General features: G+C 43.7%; 1 protein-coding gene across 1 annotated transcript in view; it reads right to left on the bottom strand.

Annotated features, from left to right (window-relative positions):
• Positions 1-19,597, bottom strand: part of PKD2L1 (polycystin 2 like 1, transient receptor potential cation channel) — a gene marked incomplete at both ends in the record, with an annotated part of 33,684 nt that overhangs the window by 2,137 nt on the left and 11,950 nt on the right. The window contains 9 exons of the mRNA XM_080911565.1: positions 859-980; positions 1,183-1,281; positions 2,448-2,568; positions 2,880-3,061; positions 3,223-3,393; positions 4,248-4,476; positions 4,641-4,865; positions 5,846-6,099; positions 6,537-6,664. Of these exons, the coding sequence (XP_080767691.1) occupies positions 859-980; positions 1,183-1,281; positions 2,448-2,568; positions 2,880-3,061; positions 3,223-3,393; positions 4,248-4,476; positions 4,641-4,865; positions 5,846-6,099; positions 6,537-6,664 (1,531 nt within the window). The remainder of the gene's footprint in view (positions 1-858; positions 981-1,182; positions 1,282-2,447; positions 2,569-2,879; positions 3,062-3,222; positions 3,394-4,247; positions 4,477-4,640; positions 4,866-5,845; positions 6,100-6,536; positions 6,665-19,597) is intronic.

Here is a 19,597-nt window from a genome sequence, read left to right as displayed (position 1 = left end):
ATTTATTCTCCATAAAGAGACTAATCAACATTTTGAGTTAATAATACCTGAGCATGGTGGAGGACGTCTATGAGAAACTGAGGGTAGAGGAAGAATCTAATCAGGTTTGAGGTGAACCTCGGTACTAAAGTGAGACCCAGCTTAAAACGAGTAAAATGTAACGCAAAGTACACATTCCAAGATTCCCTGCTTTAAAGACCCATTAAAAATCCTGTTCCTGGGATCTAGTGGGGATGTTCAAGGCCTTTCCCAGCATGGCCCTGTCAATTCCTTCTATACCTCCTATACCTTCACTTGATAGCTTGACAATGATCAGTTATCACAGTGGTCTTCCTCTGCTTGTCCACCTCTAAGCTAGGTATTCTTCAAACCCCTTTCCAGTCAACACCTCTTCCTGGAAGCCTTCCTTTAATCTCAAAAAGGACTGATAACTCTCTTTGGACCATGCCTCTCTCTTCAACTCACTTGTGTTCTTGAACTTAGTCTGTGTCTTGGCTTATTTTGCGTACATGCCTTTGGGCTTCTAGGAGACAAAGAATTTTGTCTCATTTAATTATGTCACTCCCTATTCATGACAGGTCCACAGATGGTCCTCACTATATATTTACCCAATATTTTGGCTACCCAATATTTATAATAATAGGATAATTATACTGTTTGTTGTAAGTGTAAGAGTTGTTCAACAAGGCCCACAGTTTGTATAGACTATGGTCAGAGATCTGTAAAACAAGGAGACTTCTGAAAATCAGGAGTCCCTACGCCAAGATCACAGGTCCATAGACCAAGGCTTATCAGCAAGGTTGAGGATCACAAACTTTTAGACCAATTTCAAAGAAGATTTGATCTCCATTTGCTCACTCCTTCAGCGTGTTGGTGAAATCTTCAAACTGGATCTTCTGTTTCCCACCCTTCAGGCCCTTCTGCACGCCCGAAATCCTCTCTTTCCTCAGGTGCAGCCTCTGTAGGGTCTTGTTGTAGCTCTGAAAGGGAGAGGAAGCAGGCAGAAGTGCCAACAGGGTTCTTGGCACCATTGCCCCCCCCACTTCCAGCTGAAGATCTCAAGCCCCCGGTACAAGTCAAAGGCATTCAAGAGCACAGGCGTCTGCACCAATCAAGAACAGTCCACCATGACACAGCTCCTTAGAACCAAACCCAGGTGCCATGCGGAGACTGTGTAGTCACCTGCTTCAGGAGGTCAGAAAGCTGCAACTGCTCCTTCTGGCCAGCCAGCTCCTCCTTGACCTCCGAGTATGTGTCATTGATGATGGCCAGGAACATGTTCTAAAGGATAAAGTAGGGACATGGTTGCTTTTGTTTTTTGACACAGGATCTTTCTATATATCCTCAACTATCCTCAGACTGGCCTCAGACTCACAGAGATCAACCTGCCTCAGCCTCCCCTGCTGGGAGGGTACGCCACCATGCCCTGCTTGTGACCTAGGTTTTCATATTCAAACCCACTAAAAGCACTAAGCCCTCCTACCACAAGTCCCACACATATGCTTCCAACCTCAGTAGTCAAGTCCACCCATACCTGCCTCTCAAGAGCCTGAAAGTCCTTTGGGTGTGTATCTGTTAGGGACAGACCATGTTTGCTCGTTGGCCTGAGGATTCTCATTCCCAGACACTACCGTAACCTTTCTAAACATTAAGCTATGACAGCATGTGGCCATGGACCTAACCTATTAAAGGGCCCACCCATCACTGAAGTTATTAGTTTTTCAATGTGAAGATACAAATGTGTTCTCTTCTTTACATCAACCCCAATTCCATGCCTTTGTCTCCTTCAGTTAACCAAATAAGGACACCTTCTGATAATAAAAATCAGACTCGGGGGCCTTGGAGAGATAAGTTGGCACTTAAGAGCACTTGTTGCTCTTGCATATGACCAGAGTTCAGTTCCCAGTACCCACACCATTGCTCACAACCATCTGTGGCTCCAGATCTGGGGGATCCAACTCCCTCTTCTGACCTTTGCAGTTGCCAGGTACACACATGGTGCCTGTACATACATGTAAGCAAAACACATACACATAAAATAAAAAAAAAATCTTAAAAATTAAAAAGAAATGAACCCCTGATATTTCCCAGTTGACAAGAAGAGAGAATTACCACCAAATGTTGGCAGTGCAAGCCCTTAGGAACTCCCCAGAGGAAAGGAGCCTCCAGAGGTCTCTACTTCTCCTCATAAGGCACCCTCCCCTTCCTATCCTTGGAAGATGAGGAGTTGGTTTTCCTTAAAGACTGTGAAATTTCCTGTATACACACCGCCTGGCCAGCTGGTATCACTGCTCCATTAACCAGCTCTGAGAAAAGCCAAAATACCACACATATGTACTTTCCCCTATTCTCTGAGAAACTAGTTATAATTCTAAATGGGAGACACGTGGGGTCAAAACCCCACCTTGAAGACCCTCTATGACGTCAGCCCACAGAGGGACCCTCACCAGGAGCACGAAGAAGACGAAGAAGACATAGGTGACGAAGTACACGGGGCCCAGGATTCGGTTGGCATTGTTGATTGCATTGTAGTCAAAATCCCCAAGGATTATCCGGAACTGAGTGAAACTGAAACACCAGACCTGGGCTTCACCCAGACCCTAGCCAACATTTGTCCCAATCCATACCCCACCCCACTTTTCTAACCATAAATGGACCCCTCATTGTACCTTATACAATACACACAACAGACCCATCATCAACCTCATACAACACACCCAACAAAATAGACACAGCAGATGGAAAAATTGAGAGCACACCCAAACTTTAGATACTTTTAAGCACTGACTGGCCCATACACCTTCCCTTCTTCCCCAAGGTCAACACCCACCCTGGGAGCTGGAGGGTGAGGGACCCAAGGGTGGGGGCAGGACACACACATGCACTTGACGAAAGTGCTAAAATTTTCCACTTGGGTCCCGAAAAGCAGGTATCCAAGCTGGGCATAAGCGAAGAAGACAATGAAGAACATGATGGCAAAGCCCAGGATGTCCTTGGCACAGCGAGCCAGGGTGGAAGAGAGCTGGGTCATGGTCTTGTTGAAGCTGATGTACTTGAATATCTGCAAGGGCCATGGTGAAACAAGTGAAGGGAAAACGGTGAAAAGCATAGAATGCTCCAGGAATGGATGGAAGCCACGGGCGGTAACAAATGGAGTGGGGAAAAGAGATCCACGTATGGGGAGAGCCTTGAGGGCAGAGCTGGGAGACAAGGCCCGGGTACCTTGATCCAAGCAAAGAAAAGGTTGACCGCGTTCATGTTATTGTACTGAGTCTGCCAGAAGGCCAGGAACTCAAAGTCTGCGTACGTGTCCGGCTGCTGCAGGAGCTTTCCCATCAGTCGGTTCACTTCCAGGGTTCGGAATATGTGGAACCCCACAGCCACGATGGAGAGCTGCCACGGGGGAGTCATGGAGAGGGTCAGAGAAGTCAAGGGGATCTTAAGGGATGTTCAGAGATGAGCTCCCAGAGGAAAGCCAGGGCAGGAGAAATAATCTGTTGGGTGTTCACTAGCTGAGGTCCAGAACAGATAACCAGGGAGCCACCCTCATGTCTGAAAACCCAAAAGAAGGTTTTGGGGCCACTGGCAATATGGAGGTGGTAAAGAACATGATACCTGCCCCATCTCTACCACTCCTAAGCCTTTGTGGAAAAAAAAAATACATGTATGGGCCAGCAAAATGGCTCAGCAGGTAAAGATCCTTGCTGCCAAGCCTGGCCACCTGGATTTGTTAGATCTCTCTCTGGTACCCACGTGGTAGAGAGAGAGAACCAACTCCCGAAGGTGTCCTCTGACCTCCGTAAGCACAGTGTTGCACGTGCACAGGTGCACAAGTGCACACACACATGCCTTCACACAAATACATGTAAAAATTAAACAGCAAAATGAATGTATCTTGTTAGTAGAAGGAGATAACAATGAAAGGAACAGAGTATTCAGACAGAGAGGAGAATGGCAGGGTTCTCAAGAGGTCAGGTCAGAAAACAAAACGCAGAAGAGGCTTAGAATAGGTTCATATCTATTCTGATACTGAAGGAAAAAGGAGGGCCCATTCACAGGTGAGAAAGAAAGGTGTATAAAGCAAGATTTCCCAAGGTCTGAGCCAGGAGGCATCAACCTTTCTCTCTGGGAGACTTGGCACAGTGCTTGTAGTAAGTCAAAGGGGGGGCTTCAGCCTCCAAAAGGAAGAACTTAGACCCCCTATCAAAGCAGTCTCCCCACCCTCCAGTGTATCCCACGTCCCTCACCAAGATAACCACCAGGTCCACAATGTTCCAGACACCGCTGAGGTAGTGAAGCCGATGCTTGTGGATTTCCAGGATTTCCTCCACCACATAGTAGAAGATGAAGACACAGAAGATGACTTCACAGCCCACAATGAAGAAGTCCCAGTTATTCACGTAGCGGATCAGCTTAACCGTGCGGATCTGCCAGGACGGGATGGTCCCTCCTGTGGCTGGGAACTCTGCCACCAGTCTGTGAGGAAGGTGAGAAGGCTAGTGAAGACCAGGCTGAGACAGCTCCTGCTGCTTCCCTGCTTCCTCACACCCTGCATAGGGTACCTGGTAGGGAAAGATCTCAAGCACATCAGATGAGCCAGGAACCATGGTCAGAGAGTACAGTGTGGAAAGGGTGCTTACCTCAGAATACAGAAAAGATTGATGTTGGCATTGTAGACAGAGAAGTCGATAAAGACCACCCGAGTGCCCCTGTCTAGCCACAGTCCCTCCTGGAGTCCTTGGAGGGCCTCTGCACTGGCTTGTCGGGATCCTGGAAGATCTAAGTAGTAACCACCTCCACTGTAGCTTGTGAGACTGCCCCAGTGGGAGGAGCCCCCTAGCTCACTCTGTGAATGGTATGTCCACCTGCCAGAAGGAAAAAGGCCATTTGAGCAAAGAGGTCAGAACCATGCTAAATGCTCACCCTGTAAGGCAATTATGAATTGCCTGGCTTTACAGTTCCATGTGAATTGAGTATCTATAGATATTTACTGTGCTATATAGTATGTGTGTGCATATATTATATGTGGTCCAATCATAATTTTGGGAGAAACATATCATATACACCCTAAAGGTGATATCACATAGAATGCACATAATATCACATATAATATTACATGTGTCATTTTATTTCTTACTAAATCTCATTTGGGAAGAGAGGGAAAACACTGTCCATATTTAGCAGCAGAGGAAATGAAGATTGGAGAGTTCCAAGACAGTCGACCATTTGGTGATAGTCCTGAAACTCAAACCTAAGTTTGTTTTTCACTATGTGAATGCACTCTTGGTGCCAGGCTGTGTATTTATGTGAAGGAAACACTTGGGCCATAAATCCAGACAGGATCTTTCTAGTTCCTATGGTTCTGCCCCAGGATTCTTTGTTCTAGCGCCCCCATCAGTCCTTCCCCGATTTTTTTTTCCTGCCTACACCTTCTTCTCCCCTATCCTGTCTACCCTCTTCATCCATTTCCCATCCCTTGAGTCCCAGGAGTCAAACTCTCCCTCAAGTCCCAGGAGTCAAACTCTCCAACCGTGGACTTCTCTCATGGACACTCCCCCGTCCGAGGGACTCTGCCCTCAAAAAATGATGGAACTGTTACCTTGTGTATGGGAACAAGGCCAGAGGCAGTGTCTCTTCTGCTAATCTGCCCTATCTACACCTGAATGACACACACCGAAGTGTGCCATCAACGAGCCATTGTTGACACTTAGAGAGAGGTCCCCAGGTCTCCTGAGGTGCCCACCCTTAAGGTTTTTCTAAGTTCAGTAGAAGTGTTTTCCACAACCTGGAGTGACAGGCAAGCTCAAAGGGGGTGGCCCTGTGCTTTCTGCAGGGACTCACTCACGCTGTGCCGTTGAGCGGTCCGAAGGGGAGCTGATCTTCTTTGTCCGGAGAGTAGACATCATAACAGTTCAAAATGTCCTCCCGGAAGTCTTCATGAACCACACAGGAATCGTTGCGTACCCGCAGCTGCCGCAACCTCGGGACCCCCAGTAGCAGGTTCTCATAGTAGATGAAAGAGTGGGAGCCACGCCCCAGGCTCTGGTTGTTGTACCACTTTGTCCAGTACAAACTGTCCAGGAGTGGGCCCTGAGCAAACTGGACCAGCAGCTGGGTTGGGTCTGGTCCAGCCTCCTGCTGACCCTAATGCACGATCTTTGCCCTCGTTCCCTGGGCCCTCAATTTGCCTCTAGCCTCTATTTTTGGACCCCCCACATTTGACCTTCCTGACTTTTCCAAAATACAGTTTAAAATATTGTATTTTGAGATTTCAGCTTCCATTCTTACTCAAATGCTTGTCTGGCTCCTGCTGGTAAACCCCATTAGATACCCTCATCTCTCTCCAACCTCTACCCACACTCTGCCCAATCTGTTAATTCACCTTTATCCTTTAATTTTTCCTGGTTATAGACCGACCTCCCTCGACTCTGCCCTCTGTCTCAGACCATTAAGAGGAAAAACTAGGGGTGGGGAGGATGGAGGATGGGGGTATGATGTGGGGAGTGAGGTAGGGTAAATGCGCTGGAGTTACTCACATCCCAGAAGTCTGCCATGCTGCTGATGGTCTGGAAGGAGACTCCAGAGTCTGATGGGGTATGTAGAAACAGCTCAGACATCACTTTGGTGTAGTAATAGGCACTAGAACTTGTCATTCCATAGGTCACTAGAACAAAACCCAAGGAGCATGTTCTCAAAGGAGTCAGAAAAGCCTACTTCCCTGGAGTCAGATGGGGTAGGAGCCCAGCAGACCTCTCCTGAAGGTCTGGGGAGGGTAGTGGTACCACTACGGGTTTCAGGGGATGCCTTAGAAAAGGGTGTGACTGCAAGGTTGTCTAGAATAGCTGCACCCCTCTTGGTAATTCTGTTGGCATCATCCTTCTAAAATCTCACTGTTTTTCCTAGACTCAGCTTAACTGCTTAGTTCTTCCATGCCAGAGCTAAACGATGTCTGTACTGGTCAAAGCTTCCCTTCATTTGTTCTTAATTTTCACTTCTAAATTCTAGAGTAAGACTCAGGCAAAATGTCTTGCAATGGAGACAAAAACCTCCTGACTTCTAGTGTCACTGATCCTAAAGTCATGGGAGTTAGAATAGGGATAGTGAGTACCATAGTGGTGCCAGCATCTCCTGGGAACATGGTCCATTGCATTGCAGATCAAAAGATAAATAAATAAAACATCTGGCCTCTGCTCTGAATAGTGTCACCTCACTCAGCCACTCTGACACCCACAGACCCAGCCCTGGGTGGCAAAAATAGAGAAACTCTAAGTTTCTGTGCTTAAAGGCAGGGTTTAAAATGTATACACCAGTTGTTTCATGGTGTTGAAAAGGGCACAATTCTCCAGGTGGGAGATAAGTAGCATCCAGCAATTGTGCCAAAAAGGCAAGTTGAAAATGAGCAACAGTGTGTGCCTGTGTTTTTCGTTCTCAGATCCAATATTCTCGGGGGTCGGGGCAGGGGCTGGTAGTGGTCTGTTCCTAGAGCTTAGGCAGAGTAGCAAAAGCTACGTGCAACAAAATGGCAGTACTAGATCAATGGCAATATCCTAATTTTAACAATAGACTATTCTTCATCTTAGGAATATATACATTAAAGTATTTTGGAATAATGAGGCTTTATATCATCATGTCTTTAAATTTGCTTTCAAAAGACAGTGGGGGAAAAGCTAAGCAGCATTTTTATATTTGAGTATTTAAGTGAATCTATGAATTCTTCATATTTTATTATAATTTCCTATATGTTTATAATCCTGTTCAAATTTAAAATAGGATTTCTCAGCCTCTTCTATGCAATTCCTTTAAACATTTTTTTTCTTCAATGGGACTCAGATACTAATATCTGACAAAGTCATCTTTAAACCAAAATTAATCAGAAGAGATAAGTTTAATTCATATTGATTAAGGAAATAGTTCATTAAGAGGCTATAACAAATGCAAACATGTATGTACCAAACACTTTTGCACCCAATTTCATGAAACAAACACTACTATATATAAAAGCATAGATTGGCCTCAACACAATAAAAGTGTATGGTGAGAAGCAACAATTAATGATTAAATGACTGAAGAAACAACCCATAGCACAGGAGGTGTCTTTACTAGCTGCATATTTAACAGAGTGCTAATACCCAGAATATATAAGAGTTTTTTAAATTAAATAACAAAACACACGCAAGTGAAATGAACAGGTTTTGAAAGATGAAGTACAAGTAGCTAATTATATGAAACTATCCTACGTGTTTAGCACCAGAGAACTGCCAATCAAAAGTACACTGGGATTCCCTCACACTCTAATCTGAATGGCCATCATTAAGGAAATAACAACAATAAATGCCGACAAGGATGGAAGTGCAACCCTCATATTCTGCAAGTAGGAACATAAACTCGACCATCCACTGTGGAAATCGGTGTGGAGGCCCTCACAAAGTCAAAACTAGAACTACAGTATGTTCTGGCTGCACCATGCCTAGGAATGTCTCTAAAAGAATCCAAGTTAGTGCAATGGAGTCACCTTCAGGCCCTTGCTCCCTACAGCAGTATTCACAGCCAAACTGCACAATCAGCCTGTGTGTCCATCAACAGATGAAAGGAAATACAGCACATATACTATAAAGTCAGTGGTAAAAGGAATGAAATTATATCATCACTTTCCCTACAAATCTGTAGGGATTTGTATATATTTTAATATAATTCATTATATTAAACAATTAGACCCAGAAAGAAAAATACCAAATATTTTCTCTCACACGTGGATCCAAGCTTGATTTTACACAAACACAAACACACAGGCATGCATACACACACACACACACACACACACACACACACACACACACACACACACCAACAGCATGTGACATCTGGAAAGCTTGTTAAAAGACATATTGCTGTAGTACTGGGCGAGGCTCAATGTGTGTGTGCCCCTGCACCAGCGATTGGGAGGACCATTGCTGTGCCCTGTTGCATTCAGATGGTCAGCCCTACATGTCCTCCATAGGTTTCCTTGTCGATTTCAGTGATGCTTAAGGTTGGGGTGGTAAGGAATCAATTGGAGCTGTCCTGGAGCTCTTGCAACTGATTGTGAACTGCTCTGAGGACAGAATGACATTCAAGAATGAATTCATGGGGCAAAAACTTTGGTTCTGTATCAGACAGGGCTCCAGGGCCATGGATGTTTTCTGATATGAAATCACTGTCATCACTCCTTTTACTACTGGGACCTTCAATATGGGACAGTCTGCTGCTCTGGGTAAAGCTGCCCTTCCTGATCCTTCAAGATCTGGTGAAGGAGTGTCATAGTTAGGGTTTCATTGCTGGGAAGAGACACCTTGACCAAGGCAACTCATTTAAAGGCAAACTTTTAATTGGGGCTGGCTTACAGTTCCAGAGGTTCAGTCCATTGTCATGATGGTGGGAAGCATGGCATCATGTAGGCAGAGTTGGTGCTGGAAGAGCTAAGAGGTCTACATCCTGATCCCTAGGCAGCAGAAGGAGACTGTCTTCTACACTGGGCAGAGCTTGAGAATAGGAGACCTCAAAGTCCACCCCCACAGTGAAACACTTTCTCTAATAAGGCCATATTAACAAGGCCCAAGAGTGCCACTTCCCAATGGCCAGGTATATTCAAACCATCAGGGAGTGCATTGTTCTCTGTCTTTCAAATGGTAACACTGGATCAGGGAATGGAAGCAGTCAGAGTTAGAGTCAGAAAGGTGAATGCCAGTATGTCCCTTTCTAGGGACATTATTCCAGGGCATAATTATTCTAGGGCATAATTCCAGGCAGAATTTAGGGACTAGATAATGACATCATGAGATGCTGTGGAGGAGATTCAGTGATCCAAAGCATTTACAGTTCAACACCAAGAGTAGATGGCATCTTCCCCCTTTCTTCTCCTTTTCTCCTTCTCCTCCTCTTCTTCCTCTTCTTGGTAGAGATGAAATCCTCTGCCAAACCTATGCATGCTAAACCATACTTTATACTCATGACCTCAGGTCAAATTCACAATTGCACAACAGAGCAATGATACCATAGCCGTGATTGATGTTGCTGTCCCCCAGGCTTAGTATATGTTATCTACCACAGTGCTTGCAAAAGCCTGGGAAAGTAAGACCTACTGTCTCGACTTTATGCAGATCAACTGAGGTCAAGAATGACAGTCAGAGCTACATAGAGGGACTATGTCTCAAGATAGATAAATGATGGGTAGATAGATAGATAGATAGATAGATAGATAGATAGATAGATAGATAGATAGGTAGGTAGATAGGTAGGTAGGTAGGTAGGGGTGGACAGACAGATGAACAAATGGACAGACAGACAGACCAACAGATGGACAGACCGATAGATACCATCAGTTCTTCAAAGATTAGGCATTCAGACTCCTTTCATTCATAACCCAAAGACCAGAATTTTTTTTAACCACCATACTGTACTATATGAGTGGATCACTATCACACTAAATCCTTCTGACAGAATACTCTGACTTCTAAAAATCAATTCTTAGAGAAGGGATAGATCTGGGAGGAGTTGAAGGAGGCAGTAAAAAAAAAAAAATGGTCAAAACGTGATACCTGAAATTCTTAAAAAACTCATCAGAAGAATTAATCCAAACACTCAAGGTTATGCAAATGTATAAGATTCCTCATGAGCTAACTCCAGAGTTTAATGTCTGGGTCAGAAAGTGAGTTGCAACAAGACGGTAAATTCAAAACTTCACTACCTTAAAAGGAATGTCAGATCAATCGAGACATTGATTGACAGAGGGTCTACTAACGGGACCCTCTGGCCAAACAAACTGTTAGCAAAATCTTTTGTGCGTGCCTGCTGTGTTCATCCTGAGCTGTTTTTATAGGTAAAGCCAGATCCTTATAAAGATTTATATTTTTATATATAAGTATATATAAATAAGTTTACTGTGTAAATACTAAACATGTATTATGAAAGGCAATTGTAAAAGCAGCTTTAATGTATAATACTTTAAAATCAATTTTACAGTCCATGTGCTGTATATGAAAATGATCAACACCAATTCTCCTGAAGTTTATTTATGTCTTGTTATTAATTGATGTGCTTTTCTTTTTCATTTCTGTATCCAACAATGGAAACTATGTAAATTACTTGTATTTCCTTCCTTACTTTGACTGCCCTCAACCGTATTTATTGCAAGTTTTCTGGTACAAGTTTTCTTCCACTCTTATTTTTTTCTAGTTCTTGTGCTATGTCTTTTATTATAGTTCTGGTGGGTTATGACTTATTACGGCTGTGTTTTTTTAATGTTCTTCTGCACCTGTGTCCCTTTTCGACATGGGCAGGGCATAAAAATACACTGTTATTAAAGAAGCCTGAGTGTTGAAATTTTTATTTATCATTGTCATCATGAACTTGAGTAACAGCATGATTTTATTCTCTCCTGTGCTTGGAGTCTAGTCCTCCCTTTTGAACTGCTGGGAGAGAAGCCCAGCTCAGAGCAACAAGCAGTCAGCACAGTGCTTTGGGCTTTACTTTCCCAGGAACTGCAACCCAGGTCACCTGGTGCTGCAGAGCGCCTTTCTGCCTCCAGTTACCACTGAACAGAACACAGCTGTGCTGTGCCAGCCAGCCTCTCCCTGGGCAGGATCAGGATCCATTACCTGCACGAATCGGCAAGACCTCGGAAGAGCTGGCAAGCAGGTTTGGAGGGTTAAAGTGCTTGCTGGAAAAGCCTGATGGGGGGGAGTCCCGTCCCCTGAAGCCAGCTAGAAGGAGAGAACTGACTCCTGACAGTTGTCTTTTGCCCTTCACATGTACAGTTGGCACACACACACACACACACACACACACACACACACACACACACACACTATAGTAACAATACATATAATTTTTTTTTAAAAAAAGAAAGTGAATGTTTTTACTTTTCTGTAAAAATGACCCCTTGTGCACTATGTGGTTCTTCAAAATAAAATATATTTTTATTCTTTTTAGCTATGTGCATGGATGTGTTGCTGAGGAAGAAGATGGGTATGTGCATGTCTGTGTGTTTTGCCTGTGGGAGCCAGAGATGTTGAATCCTCCTGGAACTGGAGATGTAAGGCCTGTGAGCCACCTAATGTGGGTGTTGGGAATCAAACTCAGGTCTTCTGGGAGAGCAAGAAATGTTCTTCACTGCTGAGTTATCACTCCAGTCCCAGAAAACAAAACAGAACAACAACAACAAAAACCCAAAACCAGAACCCACACAAAGTTTTAAGACAGAACACCAACAGTCTAGAAACTAACAGATGAGATCACATGAAAACATATGGTTTTTGTATAGCAAAGGAAGCAACCCAGGGGAGTTAAGAGACAGCCTGCAGAGGGTGAGGACACCTTTCGTACTTCAGACAAAGGGCTCATATCCAGAAGTCTCAAAGAATTGCAGAAATTAAATTGAAGGGAACTAAAATGTTTTCCCATTTTGAGACCCCAAAGCCCCTTGTGCTTTCCTACGTTGAAGAGAATGACTACATCACAGCTTCTCTGGCTGTCTGGTCTCTTCTGCCCTGACCCTAACAGCCACCCTGTTGTATATACAGTCTCCACTGTCCCACCATTTGCCATAGCAGGGGTTCTTAACCTGTGGGTTGTGACCTCTTTGGGGGGTTGAATGACTCTTTCACAGGGGTCACCTAAGACCAACTGCATATAAAATATTTACATTACGATTCATAACAGTGGCAAAATTACAGTTATGAAGTAGCAGTGAAATAATTTTATGGTTGGGGTCACCACAACATGAAGAACTTTATTATGGGGTTGCAGCATTAGGAAGGTTGAAAACCACTGAACTAGTGTCCAAAGAGTTGACATTTCCATATATTCTACAGCACCCCTCAGTGCATCTTCTTGACGCCCTCTTGGTGCTCAGCTTATCGAGACGATCTCAGAAGAGGTTGCCTGTTTCTGGGCAAACTGGACTCAGGTTAGCTTTTATCAGATACATAATTAGGTTGGTGGAGAGAGGAAGGTGACTATTTCTAGTTTCTATTTCTTGTAATTGTTGTCTATTGTCCAGAGTTACCTTTCCTTAGGTCTTCCCTACCTTCCTCTTTCACAATACCTTCCCTGACCAGTCTAGCATTCATAGTCAGAAAAAAAGTTTTCATCTATCTCCCCAGCGACTGTTATCTTAGGTTTATTTTGGGCAGTACTCCAATTTCTCCAGTTCTGTTTACCATTGCTTCCTCTTAGTGCTGTGATACAGACAGTTTTTCTTCTTGTTTTATCTGGCGCAGACAGATGGTGATTTCCAAATGTTGTCCCTGCTGTTCTTTATCATAATATAATTTTATGTGGGGTTTAATTTTCTGTCCAATCAAATGCCACATCTCAAAGCTTTCATTGTACCTAAGTATGATAAACATTTAACTAAGTTTTAGGAACCAGGATGGGAGTGGAGGGGCAGACTTCCACTTACAACTCGTTTCATGTCATAGAAGTGAAGGACATACCTCCCTCTCTAATTTCCTACTTCCTGTAAGCTTCAGTATATAGCAAAGGTCTTGCATATTTATAGCCTGTAGCTTTAGTGGTTAGTACGTCATCCTCCAACAAATAGTATATCCAGCCAAAGAGTCCACTCTATTAGAACAAACAAATAAGCAGATGGCAGGGACATTGAGCCACCCTGACAATGCTTCCTAAGATTTACATGAATATTCGTCCCTAGGACCTGCAAGATTTCCTGATTCTCTCCTGGTTACTTAGTCTCCCACATCTTGACATGGTTCTGGAGCAGTTTTCCATTTCTGCACCCATCACAACTGTGGTGCTTTGAATACATTTGACCCCCATAGATTCATGTATTATGAATGCTTGGCCATAGGAAGTAGTACTATTAGAAGTGTGACCTTGTTAGAAGAAGTGTGTCACTATAAGTGTGGGCTTTGAAGTTCCCTAACACTCTGCCCAGCATGGAATCAGAGTCTCTTCCTAGTTGACTTCAAATAAGGATGTAGAACTCTTTGCTCCTCTAGCACCATGTCTGCTTGGATGCTGCCATGCTTCCTGCCATGATGGGGATAATGGACTAAACCTCTTAAACTGTAAGCCAGACCCAATTAGATGTTATCCTTTATAAAAGTTGCCTTGGTCACAGTGTCTCTTCACAGAACTGGAGACCCTAACTAAGCTAGAAGTTGGTACCAGGAGTGGGGTATTGCTGTGATAGGTCTGACCAAGCTTTTGTTTGGAGGAATGTGAATTATGGGACTCTGGAAAACAGTGGAATGCTTTAAATGGGCTTAATGGAGCATACTAGTAGAAGCATGAAAAACAGTGGTGCTGAGGGTGATTTGAACGGGGGGGGGGGGGAGGGACTCCCTCAAGGGGTTTCAGAAGAGAAGAATTTTAGTATGTGGCCTAGAGACTGTTCTTGTGATATTTTGGCGAAGAGTACAGCTGCTTTGTACCCCTGTTGAAAGAGTTTGCCTGAAGCTAAAGTGAAGAGGTTTATTGCACTGACAGGGGAAATCTCAAAACAGCCTAGCATAGATATGTGTTGTGATTCATTCTTATGAAAAGCCTTTAAATCAGACATAGAATGTTGAGAAATGAAAATTACAAAATGTATTTGAGCCATAAAGGGATACCAGGAAGGGGGATGGAGCTAAATTCTGTATTCAAGAATATTAAATGGAATTAAGGGAGTGGTGGCCTCAGGATAAGATCCCACCCAGCTAAGCTTATTGTTTATGCACTTGCAGTTGAACAAGAGATAGTTATATCATGTTAGGCATTATTATGACTTGACTATTATTTTCATTTTGACACAAGGAGATATGATTGTCAAATTGACAAGGGATTGATTCTGATGGCTATCTTCAGTTGTCAAGTTGACTATATCTGGAATGAACTACAGTTTAGAAATGAGGACACACCAGTGATCCAGATCTTGAAGCTGGGTGACACAGGCTTTTGATATGGATGTTGACATGGGATGACAGAAGCTTTGATCTGGATCCTGAGACATACTGTTGATGCTTATAAAGACCTTATGAAAAGTAATTTTTAGAAAGCTTAGGTCCAATCGTGGTGTTATATGCTTTTAATCCCAGCATTCAGGAGACAGAGGCATGCAAATCTCCGAGGAAGATGTAATAAAACAAGGGGGCTATGCTCTGGTCCCAGCAAGCAACAGAATCTGACACTTTGGCTAGTAGCTCTGACTTTATGGTCAAGAATAGAAGGGAATACCGAAACAACTGATGCTGGTTAGCTGATGCTGAGAAATTAGTGCTGATTAAGAAGAGACCAGCATCACTGAGGTGAAATCTTCTGGGAAGCATTGTCTGGGAGCACAAAGAATCTATGTTGCAGAGATAGACCTTGTGCTCACAGACAGACTTGGTAATGTGTTAAAATTACCCAAGTAGGGCTTGGCACTATGAGAGCCAGGAAAGCTCACTGGTAAAGGTGCAACCTCAGTGGCAGTTGAAGGCCTAGGACAGGAATCATGCAAAGGAGTTAAGGCTTGGCACTATGAAAACAGCCTATGAGAAGCTATTGGTGAAAGTCCAGCCTAGCTGCAGTAGAAGACTTCGGTGTATTAGAGATGCCAGTACCATGGGATGACCACCAAGAACAGCAACAGCAGTGGGGTAGAGTCAGCCAGAGCTTAGACTATTACAGAGGGCAGAGCTGGAGAAGTGACCCCCATGCCCTTTGGAAGAGCCCAGATCATGTGTGGATCATTGGAACAAGAAGCTGTGGAGTTGAAGTTGCCTTGGTGACCCCAGGATGTTAGAAATGCCAGAGCCATGGGATACCTGCCAAGGAAAGCTGTTAACAAACCCAAGACAAATAACTGTGCTGCTGTCAACAAGATTGAAAGAAGTTGGACATCAGACATGGAGATGCAGAATTTGGAGTTTGCCCAGCTGTATTTTTGGTCTAACTTTGGTCCAGTAGTTCCTCACAATGGTGTTTTGGAATGGTTATGTATATCTTGTGATATGGGAATTAAGTGATAGGCTTCTTTATTTTGATTTTATAGGTGATTACAGAGAATTTGAACTGTAAAACATTGTGGAGACTATGATAGACAATGAGGATTTCTGAAGTTGGACTACGTACGTTTTGTATTATGGTCTGGCCACATGCCCATGGAGGCCAGAAAGTGGACTGTGGTGCTTTGAATAGGTTTGGCCCTCATAGATTTATGTATTTGAATGCTTGGTTATAGGGAGTGGCACTATTAGGAGATGTGGCCTTGTTGGAGGAAGTGCATCACTGTTGGAGCGGGCTTTAAAGTCTCCTAATGTTCAAGCTCCACCCAATATGGAATCAGAGTCTCCTCCTGGCTGCCTTCAAATCAAGATGTATAACTCGTGGCTCCTCCAACACCTTGTCTTCCTGGATGCTACCATGCTTCCCACCATGATGGTGGTAGACTAAACCTCTGAAACTGTAAGCCAGTCCCAATTACATGTTGCCCTTTATAAAAGTTGCCTTGGTCATGGTATCTGCTCACAACAATGGAAACCCCAGTTAAGAAAACAACCATTGTCACTGTTGATCACATGTCAGAGTCCCTGTTCTATAAAGGCAGCCTTGTCTAGTATATTTCACAGCCCTTAGTAGTCAAAGGGCTTAAAACTTCCTAAATGCTTGATTAGATAAGTGTATGAATGGCCAGGATCTCATTCATGTCTCTCTTGCTTTTCCCTCCAGACTGTCCGGTAATCTCATTTGATGGTCTGAGGATGGAGCTTGGTGGCAGAGCATATACTAAGCAAGGTCAATCCTTAGCTTAAAAAAAAAAAAAAAAAAAAAAAAAAGATGATAACTTGGCTGGAGCGATGGCTCAGCAGTTAAGAGCAGTAAGCTCTGCTCTTCCAGAGGTCCTGAGTTCAATTCCCAGAAACTGTATGGTGGCTCACAACCACCTGTAATGGGATCCAATGACTTCTTCTCGTGTGTCTGAAGATAGCTATATATAAAATAAATAATTTTTTTTTAAAAATGATAATTAACAGTGCATGTATACATAAATAATATTGCACTCAAAACCACTGTATTCTCTAAAAATAAGAACCACTTTCTAAAAACTGAATTGGCCTATCCCATCGTATTCCACTTAACAGAAGATAGCTCAGTTCTCATATTGGCTTCTGCAGGCAACATGTTGCAATCTGTTTTTTTGGCTGAAAAAGGAGAGAATAGGACCTTACACAATTGTGCCATTGGGTAAGAGAGGCCCTTACAACATCCCTGAAATGCTCATAGGAAGCCCCAGGTTCTGCCAAGCACACCTTTGAGAAACATTGCCCTGTCTCTTAGTTCTGGGACTAGAACCTCCAGCCAGGCCTGAGGCATCATCATAACCTCTCACCTACTACCACCATCCAGAGCACAGACTTTGTTATTAGTGTCCTAAGAACCCCTTTCCTGTGTACCTTATTTCATAGTCTCTAAGAGTTTTCTGCAAACTGACTCTCAACAGCCTTCCAGACATAGCTGATGATTCCATCTTACCCATTGCTAGAATCCAGCCAAGACTGCTGCTTAGACCAAGATGCCTGCAGCAGCCTTCCTCACTGCCCCTAGCATTCCAGTTCTGGGTAAGGTCCCAATCAAGAGCCTGTGGCTATGATTCTTTCTGGAATGAGGTTGCCAGACTCCCGACATCAAAGGGCCACCAGTGACTACCTGTCCTTGATAGGGTTTCTGTTGGTGTGATAAAACACAATAAACCAAAAGCAGCTTGGGGAGGAAAGGGTTTATTACATTCCACAGCTTGTAGCCCATTATCCAGGGAAGCCAGGGCAGCAATCAAGGTAGGGACATATGTAAGGTCATGGAGGGATGCAGCTTCCTGTTAAAAGATCTTTTATACGCCTATGGTAATTGTCCTCTTGGAAGCTCACTGACTCTGTCTGCTAATCTAGGCCTAGTCCTGGAAGCTTCTAGCCTCTGTCCAATCTTATGTAGGCCTAAAATGTTTGCAGCCTCTGAGACTTACTGCTGAAGAAGCTCACCCTTCCTAGTTCTTTCTGGCTCTGGCTGGTTCAACTCAGCTGTTCTGGTTCAAACCTCCTCTCCAAGATGAGTGATTCAGTCTGACTTCTCAGTTTCTCCTCATTTACTTTGTTTGACCTCAAATTAACTCTGACAATCTGTTCTAATCTTCTGGCCCCTTCTCATTCACTGGCTCCTTCTATCTTTACCTGTGTCTAGCTTGTTCTCTCTTCAACCTATCTGTAAATTCATCTGGTAAACCTGCCCCCTCTCTTTGTATTCTCTCTGTACTTAAGTAGCTTCCCTCTCCTCTCTCCTCTTGTGAGAGTTGAGAATATCCTACTTTGTCAAATTTTTCACTTGTCTGCCACTCAATTAGACATCACTTTCAAACACGGGTGCTTCCTTCTACAAACTAACTTTATATCTTCATTGTTTTGGATTAGAGGTCTGTGTTAAGGGCATGTCTGTATTCTAGCAAAAAGTACTAAAGGTGTATGCTAAGGGCTGAGCCACACCACAACAAAAAACAGGTATTTTCACTAAATAACATAACCTTGGGCTTCACAGTGTGATCAAATATCCTGTGACCACTTACTAACTTGATTCCCAGGGCTTGCTTAACCTGCTTTATTGTAGCACCCAGGACCACCAACCCTGGGATTGTACCACCAAAAATGAGCTAAGTTTTTCTACATCAGTTGATCGATCATCAATATATGTACCACAGGCTTTCCCACAGGACAATCTACCTGGGGCATTTTCTTAGTTGCTCTTCCTGCTTCCCAAATGATGTTGGATTGTGTTGAGCTGATATAAGATATCCAATACACCACCTTATCGCCTTACCGATGCTACCACTTCTTACCCATTTCCCTGTTGCCTGCTGGGAAATCAGAGACAGCCTGGCTGTGGACTCCTTCAAGATCTCTAAAAGGCTATCCCTACTCTGCCTCATGGGCCTGAATTCACCTTGCCATGCAATCTATTTATGGTGCTGTGACCTGAACTCTCCTCAGAGCCTGTCTGTCTGTTTGTTCGCCCATAGTGTTAATAATTCTAATAAGCCTCTTTGTTGTTTTTATAATGTTTTGACATTTTATTTATTTTTTTATCTTATGTGAATGGATGTTTTGTCTGCATGTATGCATTCAGTGCCCAAGGAGACAAGAGGAGGTGTCAGATCTGGGACTGGAGTTACAGATGGTTGTGAGCTGCCACATGAATTCTAGGACTTGAACCTGGGTCCTGTGGAAGAGCAGCCAGTGCTCTTAACCACTGAACCACCTCTCCAATACTAATACATTTTCTCTTTTTACTCCAAAATATAATCTGCCTCGGTGTCTCTCTTGAGCATTACACCAAAGACCTTTGAACTCATAAGCTAAGTTCTCTGTGAATTGCGTGGCTCAGTTTCTGTGCTTTGCTCACGGTCACTCAGCAGGGTAGAGACGGGGCAAGCACTCAGACTAGTGCTGTATGATACCAGAAACCTCCCTTTGTTCTCTGGGCATTCATGCCAGCACGACCAGAGCCCCATCTCACCTACAGCAAGCCAGACTCTGAGGACTTCAGTACCTACCTTCCTGCAGGCACTTTAATGTAGAATAATGGTATC

Source organism: Micromys minutus (genome assembly GCF_963924665.1).
Source record: "Micromys minutus genome assembly, chromosome: 2".
Classification (NCBI taxonomy): Eukaryota; Metazoa; Chordata; class Mammalia; order Rodentia; family Muridae; genus Micromys; species Micromys minutus.
This window is presented reverse-complemented; position numbering and strand designations above follow the sequence as displayed.